This window comes from Oncorhynchus mykiss, chromosome 30 (assembly GCF_013265735.2).
Source record: "Oncorhynchus mykiss isolate Arlee chromosome 30, USDA_OmykA_1.1, whole genome shotgun sequence".
Classification (NCBI taxonomy): domain Eukaryota; kingdom Metazoa; phylum Chordata; class Actinopteri; order Salmoniformes; family Salmonidae; genus Oncorhynchus; species Oncorhynchus mykiss.
This window is the reverse complement of record NC_050570.1, coordinates 11,263,265-11,275,857: the sequence shown is the minus strand read 5'-3', so window position 1 is coordinate 11,275,857 and position 12,593 is coordinate 11,263,265. Positions and strand designations below refer to the sequence as shown.

The following is a 12,593-nucleotide window of genomic DNA, read 5'->3' as shown; positions in this document are numbered from 1 at the left end:
ACTTCTATTTGTAGACTTTACGGTCTGTAATTTTTGCCTCAATCTATATTTCATGATGTTTAACTACATGTGCCAAATGAATCTGTGATTTAGTGCATTATTATAGGGTAAGCATCAGAATAAGCCGCCTCAATATTTTGCAGCCTTGAGGTAGTAATAGCTTTCTGGGAGCTGATCCGTTATTAGTATTGTGGAATAATTCTAATGTTAAAGTAAGATTTGAATGGAGAAATCTGATCAAAGAGCAGCCCTGCCTTTCTTTCAATCAATATCGACACCTTCTCCAACAATGCACTTAGTGAACGTTCTCTCTGCGTGGTGTTTTGTTGAAACGCATGTGACATCTTCGGCCGTTATAAGAAAGCTGCATCACTTAAACACTAGTAAGCTTCAGTTCCATCGCTATCGGGAAACCGGGCTTTGGTCTTTACCTTTACACTTTGCTGGCTGCTCCTCCTGAGGGTTCAGAGTCTTTGACTCAGCTGCAGCAACCAAGGAGACATCTAACAAGAAATAGGAAAATGATGGATATTAATACCAACAGTGGGGGGGGGGGGGGTGCAGTTGTATAACACTTTCAATGTACAAAAGAACTGTAAACTAAGATGACCTTTGCACTGGGTCTGTTTGACCTCAGCACCAGCCAAGAAGATGGAGGAATCTGGAGGAGAGGGAGGTGGTATACAGACAGTGTAAGTGAAAGTGTTGAAACTACCCTCACATATCACACTTTATTCTCTGTCTATCCCCTTTTTACCTTTGAGCTTTGCTGGTTGATTCTTGTCAGGGTCCTGAATCTTAACCTCCTCTGCAATAGAGATGGAGTAATCTGACATTTGAATAAAATGGTGTGTGAAAATGTGGGTGAAAAGGTAAGTGTTAATGATTTCATGGGAGTTTCCTACAATTATAAAATATTAGTGATGATTTTCACATGCTGTCAAACAAGATCAGCACTCCTCATTGTAATTCCACTGACTGTCTTCTTACCTCCGCACGTTGCTGGTTGGTCTGTTTCCTCATCAATCTCAAAATCAGCTGTAATTTCCTCAATCTCACTGTCACTCTCTGACCAGTCATTATCCAGGTCCATTTCACCTTTGACCTTTGCTGAGTCCTGAGTCTTTCCTACAGCTGCAGCAAACACAGACAAATCTGACAAGAAAAGAGAGAGAATGGACATTAATACACACAGAAAAACAGAAATAAGAGAAGCGCCTTGAACATGCTAATAAACTATCTCAGCATTCAACATTGTATCAATATGTTATAATCCAGGTCGCAGTTTCCCAAAAGCATCATAAGGATATGTTAATCATTAGAACCTACATAGGAGCATTGTTAAATGTCAGAGCTGTTTCCCAAAACCATAATTAGTCAAGTTGCAGTTGAAAATGCTGCCTCAGACCACTCGTAGTTCAGCTAAGTGCTTTGTTAAATGCTTTTTTTGCCCTTCCGCATCACCTTCTACGCAGAAGATCTCCCCTAAACATAGAAACAAGACGTTTATCTGTCTCTCTGTGACTGACGATAACTTCGGCATGAAGTTGACTACAAATAAACACTTGTCAATGTCTTGGCAATTCAACAAGCGAAGTTCAGTAGGCTACACAGGCCTGTATTTCAATCATATTAAAATCTATTTAATCTTCGGTCAATTGACTTCTATTTGTAGACTTTACGGTCTGTAATTTTTGCCTCAATATATATTTCATGATGTTTAACTACATGTGCCAAATGTATCTGTGATTTAGTGCATTATTATAGGGTAAGCATCAGAATAAGCCGCCTCAATATTTTGCAGCCTTGAGGTAGTAATAGCTTTCTGGGAGCTGATCCGTCATCAGTATTGTGGAATAATTCTAATGTTAAAGTAAGATTTGAATGGAGAAATCTGATCAAAGAGCAGCCCTGCCTTTCTTTCAATCAATATCGACACCTTCTCCAACAATGCACTTAGTGAACGTTCTCTCTGCGTGGTGTTTTGTTGAAACGCATGTGACATCTTCGGCCGTTATAAGAAAGCTGCATCACTTAAACACTAGTAAGCTTCAGTTCCATCGCTATCGGGAAACCGGGCTTTGGTCTTTACCTTTACACTTCGCTGGCTGCTCCTCCTGAGGGTTCAGAGTCTTTGACTCAGCTGCAGCAACCAAGGAGACATCTAACAAGAAATAGGAAAATGATGGATATTAATACCAACAGTGGGGGGGGGGGGGGGGGGGGGGTGCAGTTGTATAACACTTTCAATGTACAAAAGAACTGTAAACTAAGATGACCTTTGCACTGGGTCTGTTTGACCTCAGCACCAGCCAAGAAGATGGAGGAATCTGGAGGAGAGGGAGGTGGTATACAGACAGTGTAAGTGAAAGTGTTGAAACTACCCTCACATATCACACTTTATTCTCTGTCTATCCCCTTTTTACCTTTGAGCTTTGCTGGTTGATTCTTGTCAGGGTCCTGAATCTTAACCTCCTCTGCAATAGAGATGGAGTAATCTGACATTTGAATAAAATGGTGTGTGAAAATGTGGGTGAAAAGGTAAGTGTTAATGATTTCATGGGAGTTTCCTACAATTATAAAATATTAGTGATGATTTTCACATGCTGTCAAACAAGATCAGCACTCCTCATTGTAATTCCACTGACTGTCTTCTTACCTCCGCACGTTGCTGGTTGGTCTGTTTCCTCATCAATCTCAAAATCAGCTGTAATTTCCTCAATCTCACTGTCACTCTCTGACCAGTCATTATCCAGGTCCATTTCACCTTTGACCTTTGCTGAGTCCTGAGTCTTTCCTACAGCTGCAGCAAACACAGACAAATCTGACAAGAAAAGAGAGAGAATGGACATTAATACACACAGAAAAACAGAAATAAGAGAAGCGCCTTGAACATGCTAATAAACTATCTCAGCATTCAACATTGTATCAATATGTTATAATCCAGGTCGCAGTTTCCCAAAAGCATCATAAGGATATGTTAATCATTAGAACCTACATAGGAGCATTGTTAAATGTCAGAGCTGTTTCCCAAAACCATAATTAGTCAAGTTGCAGTTGAAAATGCTGCCTCAGACCACTCGTAGTTCAGCTAAGTGCTTTGTTAAATGCTTTTTTTGCCCTTCCGCATCACCTTCTACGCAGAAGATCTCCCCTAAACATAGAAACAAGACGTTTATCTGTCTCTCTGTGACTGACGATAACTTCGGCATGAAGTTGACTACAAATAAACACTTGTCAATGTCTTGGCAATTCAACAAGCGAAGTTCAGTAGGCTACACAGGCCTGTATTTCAATCATATTAAAATCTATTTAATCTTCGGTCAATTGACTTCTATTTGTAGACTTTACGGTCTGTAATTTTTGCCTCAATATATATTTCATGATGTTTAACTACATGTGCCAAATGTATCTGTGATTTAGTGCATTATTATAGGGTAAGCATCAGAATAAGCCGCCTCAATATTTTGCAGCCTTGAGGTAGTAATAGCTTTCTGGGAGCTGATCCGTCATCAGTATTGTGGAATAATTCTAATGTTAAAGTAAGATTTGAATGGAGAAATCTGATCAAAGAGCAGCCCTGCCTTTCTTTCAATCAATATCGACACCTTCTCCAACAATGCACTTAGTGAACGTTCTCTCTGCGTGGTGTTTTGTTGAAACGCATGTGACATCTTCGGCCGTTATAAGAAAGCTGCATCACTTAAACACTAGTAAGCTTCAGTTCCATCGCTATCGGGAAACCGGGCTTTGGTCTTTACCTTTACACTTTGCTGGCTGCTCCTCCTGAGGGTTCAGAGTCTTTGACTCAGCTGCAGCAACCAAGGAGACATCTAACAAGAAATAGGAAAATGATGGATATTAATACCAACAGTGGGGGGGGGGGGGGGGGGGGTGCAGTTGTATAACACTTTCAATGTACAAAAGAACTGTAAACTAAGATGACCTTTGCACTGGGTCTGTTTGACCTCAGCACCAGCCAAGAAGATGGAGGAATCTGGAGGAGAGGGAGGTGGTATACAGACAGTGTAAGTGAAAGTGTTGAAACTACCCTCACATATCACACTTTATTCTCTGTCTATCCCCTTTTTACCTTTGAGCTTTGCTGGTTGATTCTTGTCAGGGTCCTGAATCTTAACCTCCTCTGCAATAGAGATGGAGTAATCTGACATTTGAATAAAATGGTGTGTGAAAATGTGGGTGAAAAGGTAAGTGTTAATGATTTCATGGGAGTTTCCTACAATTATAAAATATTAGTGATGATTTTCACATGCTGTCAAACAAGATCAGCACTCCTCATTGTAATTCCACTGACTGTCTTCTTACCTCCGCACGTTGCTGGTTGGTCTGTTTCCTCATCAATCTCAAAATCAGCTGTAATTTCCTCAATCTCACTGTCACTCTCTGACCAGTCATTATCCAGGTCCATTTCACCTTTGACCTTTGCTGAGTCCTGAGTCTTTCCTACAGCTGCAGCAAACACAGACAAATCTGACAAGAAAAGAGAGAGAATGGACATTAATACAAACAGAAAAACAGAAATAAGAGAAGCGCCTTGAACATGCTAATAAACTATCTCAGCATTCAACATTGTATCAATATGTTATAATCCAGGTCGCAGTTTCCCAAAAGCATCATAAGGATATGTTAATCATTAGAACCTACATAGGAGCATTGTTAAATGTCAGAGCTGTTTCCCAAAACCATAATTAGTCAAGTTGCAGTTGAAAATGCTGCCTCAGACCACTTGTAGTTCAGCTAAGTGCTTTGTTAAATGCTTTTTTTGCCCTTCCGCATCACCTTCTATGCAGAAGATCTCCCCTAAATATAGAAACAAGACGTTTATCTGTCTCTCTGTGACTGACGATAACTTCGGCATGAAGTTGACTACAAATAAACACTTGTCAATGTCTTGGCAATTCAACAAGCGAAGTTCAGTAGGCTACACAGGCCTGTATTTCAATCATATTAAAATCTATTTCATCTTCGGTCAATTGACTTCTATTTGTAGACTTTACGGTCTGTAATTTTTGCCTCAATCTATATTTCATGATGTTTAACTACATGTGCCAAATGTATCTGTGATTTAGTGCATTATTATAGGGTAAGCATCAGAATAAGCCGCCTCAATATTTTGCAACCTTGAGGTAGTAATAGCTTTCTGGGAGCTGATCCGTCATCAGTATTGTGGAATAATTCTAATGTTAAAGTAAGATTTGAATGGAGAAATCTGATCAAAGAGCAGCCCTGCCTTTCTTTCAATCAATATCGACACCTTCTCCAACAATGCACTTAGTGAACGTTCTCTCTGCGTGGTGTTTTGTTGAAACGCATGTGACATCTTCGGCCGTTATAAGAAAGCTGCATCACTTAAACACTAGTAAGCTTCAGTTCCATCGCTATCGGGAAACCGGGCTTTGGTCTTTACCTTTACACTTTGCTGGCTGCTCCTCCTGAGGGTTCAGAGTCTTTGACTCAGCTGCAGCAACCAAGGAGACATCTAACAAGAAATAGGAAAATGATGGATATTAATACCAACAGTGGGGGGGGGGGGGGGGGGGGGTGCAGTTGTATAACACTTTCAATGTACAAAAGAACTGTAAACTAAGATGACCTTTGCACTGGGTCTGTTTGACCTCAGCACCAGCCAAGAAGATGGAGGAATCTGGAGGAGAGGGAGGTGGTATACAGACAGTGTAAGTGAAAGTGTTGAAACTACCCTCACATATCACACTTTATTCTCTGTCTATCCCCTTTTTACCTTTGAGCTTTGCTGGTTGATTCTTGTCAGGGTCCTGAATCTTAACCTCCTCTGTAATAGAGATGGAGTAATCTGACATTTGAATAAAATGGTGTGTGAAAATGTGGGTGAAAAGGTAAGTGTTAATGATTTCATGGGAGTTTCCTACAATTATAAAATATTAGTGATGATTTTCACATGCTGTCAAACAAGATCAGCATTCCTCATTGTAATTCCACTGACTGTCTTCTTACCTCCGCACGTTGCTGGTTGGTCTGTTTCCTCATCAATCTCAAAATCAGCTGTAATTTCCTCAATCTCACTGTCACTCTCTGACCAGTCATTATCCAGGTCCATTTCACCTTTGACCTTTGCTGGGTCCTGAGTCTTTCCTACAGCTGCAGCAAACACAGACAAATCTGACAAGAAAAGAGAGAGAATGGACATTAATACACACAGAAAAACAGAAATAAGAGAAGCGCCTTGAACATGCTAATAAACTATCTCAGCATTCAACATTGTATCAATATGTTATAATCCAGGTCGCAGTTTCCCAAAAGCATCATAAGGATATGTTAATCATTAGAACCTACATAGGAGCATTGTTAAATGTCAGAGCTGTTTCCCAAAACCATAATTAGTCAAGTTGCAGTTGAAAATGCTGCCTCAGACCACTCGTATTTCAGCTAAGTGCTTTGTTAAATGCTTTTTTTGCCCTTCGGCATTACCTTCTACGCAGAAGATCTCCCCTAAACATAGAAACAAGACGTTTATCTGTCTCTCTGTGACTGACGATAACTTCGGCATGAAGTTGACTACAAATAAACACTTGTCAATGTCTTGGCAATTCAACAAGCGAAGTTCAGTAGGCTACACAGGCCTGTATTTCAATCATATTAAAATCTATTTAATCTTCGGTCAATTGACTTCTATTTGTAGACTTTACGGTCTGTAATTTTTGCCTCAATATATATTTCATGATGTTTAACTACATGTGCCAAATGTATCTGTGATTTAGTGCATTATTATAGGGTAAGCATCAGAATAAGCCGCCTCAATATTTTGCAGCCTTGAGGTAGTAATAGCTTTCTGGGAGCTGATCCGTCATCAGTATTGTGGAATAATTCTAATGTTAAAGTAAGATTTGAATGGAGAAATCTGATCAAAGAGCAGCCCTGCCTTTCTTTCAATCAATATCGACACCTTCTCCAACAATGCACTTAGTGAACGTTCTCTCTGCGTGGTGTTTTGTTGAAACGCATGTGACATCTTCGGCCGTTATAAGAAAGCTGCATCACTTAAACACTAGTAAGCTTCAGTTCCATCGCTATCGGGAAACCGGGCTTTGGTCTTTACCTTTACACTTTACTGGCTGCTCCTCCTGAGGGTTCAGAGTCTTTGACTCAGCTGCAGCAACCAAGGAGACATCTAACAAGAAATAGGAAAATGATGGATATTAATACCAACAGTGGGGGGGGGGGGGGGTGCAGTTGTATAACACTTTCAATGTACAAAAGAACTGTAAACTAAGATGACCTTTGCACTGGGTCTGTTTGACCTCAGCACCAGCCAAGAAGATGGAGGAATCTGGAGGAGAGGGAGGTGGTATACAGACAGTGTAAGTGAAAGTGTTGAAACTACCCTCACATATCACACTTTATTCTCTGTCTATCCCCTTTTTACCTTTGAGCTTTGCTGGTTGATTCTTGTCAGGGTCCTGAATCTTAACCTCCTCTGCAATAGAGATGGAGTAATCTGACATTTGAATAAAATGGTGTGTGAAAATGTGGGTGAAAAGGTAAGTGTTAATGATTTCATGGGAGTTTCCTACAATTATAAAATATTAGTGATGATTTTCACATGCTGTCAAACAAGATCAGCACTCCTCATTGTAATTCCACTGACTGTCTTCTTACCTCCGCACGTTGCTGGTTGGTCTGTTTCCTCATCAATCTCAAAATCAGCTGTAATTTCCTCAATCTCACTGTCACTCTCTGACCAGTCATTATCCAGGTCCATTTCACCTTTGACCTTTGCTGAGTCCTGAGTCTTTCCTACAGCTGCAGCAAACACAGACAAATCTGACAAGAAAAGAGAGAGAATGGACATTAATACACACAGAAAAACAGAAATAAGAGAAGCGCCTTGAACATGCTAATAAACTATCTCAGCATTCAACATTGTATCAATATGTTATAATCCAGGTCGCAGTTTCCCAAAAGCATCATAAGGATATGTTAATCATTAGAACCTACATAGGAGCATTGTTAAATGTCAGAGCTGTTTCCCAAAACCATAATTAGTCAAGTTGCAGTTGAAAATGCTGCCTCAGACCACTCGTAGTTCAGCTAAGTGCTTTGTTAAATGCCTTTTTTGCCCTTCGGCATTACCTTCTACGCAGAAGATCTCCCCTAAACATAGAAACAAGACGTTTATCTGTCTCTCTGTGACTGACGATAACTTCGGCATGAAGTTGACTACAAATAAACACTTGTCAATGTCTTGGCAATTCAACAAGCGAAGTTCAGTAGGCTACACAGGCCTGTATTTCAATCATATTAAAATCTATTTAATCTTCGGTCAATTGACTTCTATTTGTAGACTTTACGGTCTGTAATTTTTGCCTCAATATATATTTCATGATGTTTAACTACATGTGCCAAATGTATCTGTGATTTAGTGCATTATTATAGGGTAAGCATCAGAATAAGCCGCCTCAATATTTTGCAGCCTTGAGGTAGTAATAGCTTTCTGGGAGCTGATCCGTCATCAGTATTGTGGAATAATTCTAATGTTAAAGTAAGATTTGAATGGAGAAATCTGATCAAAGAGCAGCCCTGCCTTTCTTTCAATCAATATCGACACCTTCTCCAACAATGCACTTAGTGAACGTTCTCTCTGCGTGGTGTTTTGTTGAAACGCATGTGACATCTTCGGCCGTTATAAGAAAGCTGCATCACTTAAACACTAGTAAGCTTCAGTTCCATCGCTATCGGGAAACCGGGCTTTGGTCTTTACCTTTACACTTTGCTGGCTGCTCCTCCTGAGGGTTCAGAGTCTTTGACTCAGCTGCAGCAACCAAGGAGACATCTAACAAGAAATAGGAAAATGATGGATATTAATACCAACAGTGGGGGAGGGGGGGGTGCAGTTGTATAACACTTTCAATGTACAAAAGAACTGTAAACTAAGATGACCTTTGCACTGGGTCTGTTTGACCTCAGCACCAGCCAAGAAGATGGAGGAATCTGGAGGAGAGGGAGGTGGTATACAGACAGTGTAAGTGAAAGTGTTGAAACTACCCTCACATATCACACTTTATTCTCTGTCTATCCCCTTTTTACCTTTGAGCTTTGCTGGTTGATTCTTGTCAGGGTCCTGAATCTTAACCTCCTCTGCAATAGAGATGGAGTAATCTGACATTTGAATAAAATGGTGTGTGAAAATGTGGGTGAAAAGGTAAGTGTTAATGATTTCATGGGAGTTTCCTACAATTATAAAATATTAGTGATGATTTTCACATGCTGTCAAACAAGATCAGCACTCCTCATTGTAATTCCACTGACTGTCTTCTTACCTCCGCACGTTGCTGGTTGGTCTGTTTCCTCATCAATCTCAAAATCAGCTGTAATTTCCTCAGTCTCACTGTCACTCTCTGACCAGTCATTGTCCAGGTCCATTTCACCTTTGACCTTTGCTGCCTGGTCTGTCTGAGTGTTGTTAGTCTTTCCTTCAACTGCTAGTTGATCCTCGTCTGGGCCCTGAATCTTAACCATTGCCGCTGCAAAAATTGAAAAATCTGAAAGAGATGACAAATGTTTGAAAAGGTAAGTGTCATTGATATCAGTGGAGTTCTCTACATTTAATGACAGATCAGTGATCATTTACATATGTTGTCAAACAACAACTTTACCTTTGCATGTTTCCGATTGGTCTTCCTGAGGATGCTGAGTCTCTCCCTCTGCTCCAGCAAGTATCCTGTCCCCCTTCTTCTCCTCCTGACTCTCTAACTGTCCTGTGTCCTTTTGGTCATCCTTTTCTTTCTCTTGGTTGGATTTGACCCTCTCACTGTCATTGCTATCTGACCCCTTTCCAGGAGCCAAAGTGAGCTCGTCAGATTCTGTCGCTCCATTGGTTTTGTATGTCTCTGTGTATTGGCTTTGAACCTCTTTTCTCTCAACCTCCTCTCTCTTTGTGTTGCTTTGGGTTGTTTTCTCTTTCTCAACGTTGTTGTCCGTATTGTCTTTGTCAACCATGCCTTTCTTCATGTTTGGTTTCCCACTCTTATCATCCTCACATTCACTTCTTATCACATTTCTTACTGTTCTCTCATCACTCTCAATATCTGTCTTATCTTCAACCTCCTCCTCCTCATCCGTTTCCTTTATTTCTTCACTAATGTCCTCAGTGTCACTGTCGATTATTTCCTCAATCTCACTGTAGTCACTCTTTGACCAGTCTATATCACCTGCCAGGTCATTTTGAACTTTGACTTTTCCTGGTTGATCATTCTGACAGTAATTTGAAGCTACCTTCTCCTCAACAAGCATATTTTTATGTCCATCCTTTTGTTTCATCTCAGTGAAACCATCATCATCATCATCACTACTGTTACATTTTTCCTCAGTCAGGAGTGCTTCCATCGTTTCATTCTTCTCTTTGTCTGTCTTCTTCTGGTGTGCTTTGGCACTTTTACCGTCATCACAATCTGAACATTCTGAATCACTTCTGTGTTTCGGACATTCATGACTTCCAACGTGAAATTCCCACACATCCAAGGCTGTCTTGTTCAGCTCTTTCATCCTCACTGTGTCTTCCACCCTCTTTATTTCCTCCTTCTCCTCCTCCATCGTGGTCTTCTCTGCATGCTGTCTTTCCATCTTTTTCATCCTCTCCTCCAACTCTCTCATTTTTCCAAACATTTCATTCTTCATGTCTTCCAGTTTCCTCATTTTCATTTCCTCCTCGTGCTTTCTTTTCTCTTCTCTAATCTGACTCTCGAGATCTCTCTTCCTGTCCTCCTCCCTCTCCTCCAGCTCTCTCATTTGTTTCTCCATATGTGTCATATTTTCTTCTGCAATCTGTCTCTGCCTCTTTTCTATCATTAGGTCCTCTTCCAGTTTCCTCATTTTCATTTCCTCTTCTCTTATTCTCATATCTTCTCTAATCTGACTCTCAAGTTCTCTCTTCCTCTCCTCCTCCCTCTCCTCCAGCTCTCTCATTTGTTTCTCCATATGTGTCATATTTTCTTCTGCAATCTGTCTCTGCCTCTTTTCTTTCATTAGGTCCTCTTCCAGTTTCCTCATTTTCATTTCCTCCTCATGCTTTCTTTCCTCTTCTCTTTTTCTCATATCTTCTCTAATCTGACACTCAAGTTCTCTCTTCCTCTCCTCCTCCAACTCTCTCATTTTTCCAAACATTTCATTCTTCATGTCTTCCAGTTTCCTCATTTTTATTTCCTCCTCGTGCTTCCTTTTCTCTTCTCTAATCTGACTCTCACGTTCTCTCTTCCTGTCCTCCTCCCTTTCCTCCAGCTCTCTCATTTGTTTCTCCATATGTGTCATATTTTCTTCTGCAATCTGTCTCTGCCTCTTTTCTTTCATTAGGTCCTCTTCCAGTTTCCTCATTTTCATTTCCTCCTCATGCTTTCTTTCCTCTTCTCTTTTTCTCATATCTTCTCTAAGCTGACTCTCAAGTTCTCTCTTCCTCTCCCCCTCCCTCTCCATCATTTGTTTCTCCATGTGTGTCAAATTTTCTTCTGCATTCTGTCTCTGTCTCTTTTCTTTCAGGAGCTCTCTCCTGTCTCCTTCCCTTGCTTCCTTCACACACTTTTCTCTCATATTATTTTCATCTTCCTTTCTCTCTTCCAGGTTTCTTCTCTTTCCATCACTCAGTGTCTCTGTCAGACTGGCTTGCTTTTTCAGCATCTGTTGTTCTTCTCCCATCTTTCTCTTTCCTTCTTCCACCTTTCTCTTTGTCTTCCTTTCTGCTTTCATCCATGCCTCTTCCTTTCGGATGTCTTCTTCCTTCCTGGAAAACTCTTTCCATTCCTCCACTCTCTTATTTTCAAATATCTTCCACTCATCTCTCTCCTCCTGTCTCTTCTTCTGGAGCTCCATCTGTTTCTCTACCTTCTGCCTCTCAGATTTCTCCCTGAACCTCCTCATTTCCTCCTCCATCTCTCTCTCCCTTTCCCTCATTCTAATATCCATTAACAGCAACTCTTCATCCTTCATTTGATTTATTTTTGCATGCTCCTTCTTCTCCTCCCTCTTCATCCTCTCAAGTCTGTCCCTCTCCACCTCCTTCAACACCTTCTCTCTATTCATCTCCAGATGCTGGTAATCCTGCTGTTGTCTCTCTTCTACATACATCTCTGTCTTCTGTCTCGCTATCCGTCTCGTCTCCTCCATACAGGCCCATTGCTTTAGCAGGCCTACCTCTTTCCTTAGCAGGCCCACCTCAACATGCCAGTCGCTCTGACCAATACTGTGCACTTCCATAACGAATGAGCTCTAATAGAGAGTTCGTAAATGTTAGCATCCTACAGGATGCTGCTAAAGGAAAACAAATCCTTAAACAACCTAAAGACGGCATCGGCATCAAAAGGCATCAAGCAAGTCACTTATTTTAACAGTTCATTATAGCCATTCAAACTACTATTAAAGCATTTAACCTATGCGGTGTCTTTCATCAATGCCTACATTTCTAGTGCCTCTAATAGTTCCTCTAATACATTATCTTGCATCTCACCGTAAGACAGCCCTGTATCCAAATTTATAAAGCTGTGACCAACCAATTATGCAAACTTCTCTTTATACTACATATTTTGTGTAAATCTTTTCTAAATGTT

At 40.6% G+C, this 12,593-nt stretch overlaps 1 protein-coding gene across 1 annotated transcript; it reads right to left on the bottom strand.

Moving 5' to 3' along the window:
* Positions 1 to 2,063: 2,063 nt before the first annotated feature.
* On the bottom strand, positions 2,064 to 9,505 carry LOC118945769 (probable serine/threonine-protein kinase kinX). Its single transcript, XM_036968577.1, has 19 exons — positions 9,085 to 9,505; positions 8,938 to 8,988; positions 8,759 to 8,830; positions 7,657 to 7,821; positions 7,424 to 7,474; positions 7,277 to 7,327; positions 7,097 to 7,168; positions 5,995 to 6,159; positions 5,762 to 5,812; positions 5,615 to 5,665; positions 5,429 to 5,500; positions 4,327 to 4,491; positions 4,094 to 4,144; positions 3,947 to 3,997; positions 3,762 to 3,833; positions 2,660 to 2,824; positions 2,427 to 2,477; positions 2,280 to 2,330; positions 2,064 to 2,164 (listed from the first exon to the last, which is right to left on the bottom strand). Exons 1-19 carry the CDS (start codon positions 9,161 to 9,163, stop codon positions 2,064 to 2,066), a joined length of 1,587 nt encoding a protein of 528 aa, XP_036824472.1. The 5' UTR covers positions 9,164 to 9,505.
* Between the last annotated feature and the right edge of the window lie 3,088 nt (positions 9,506 to 12,593).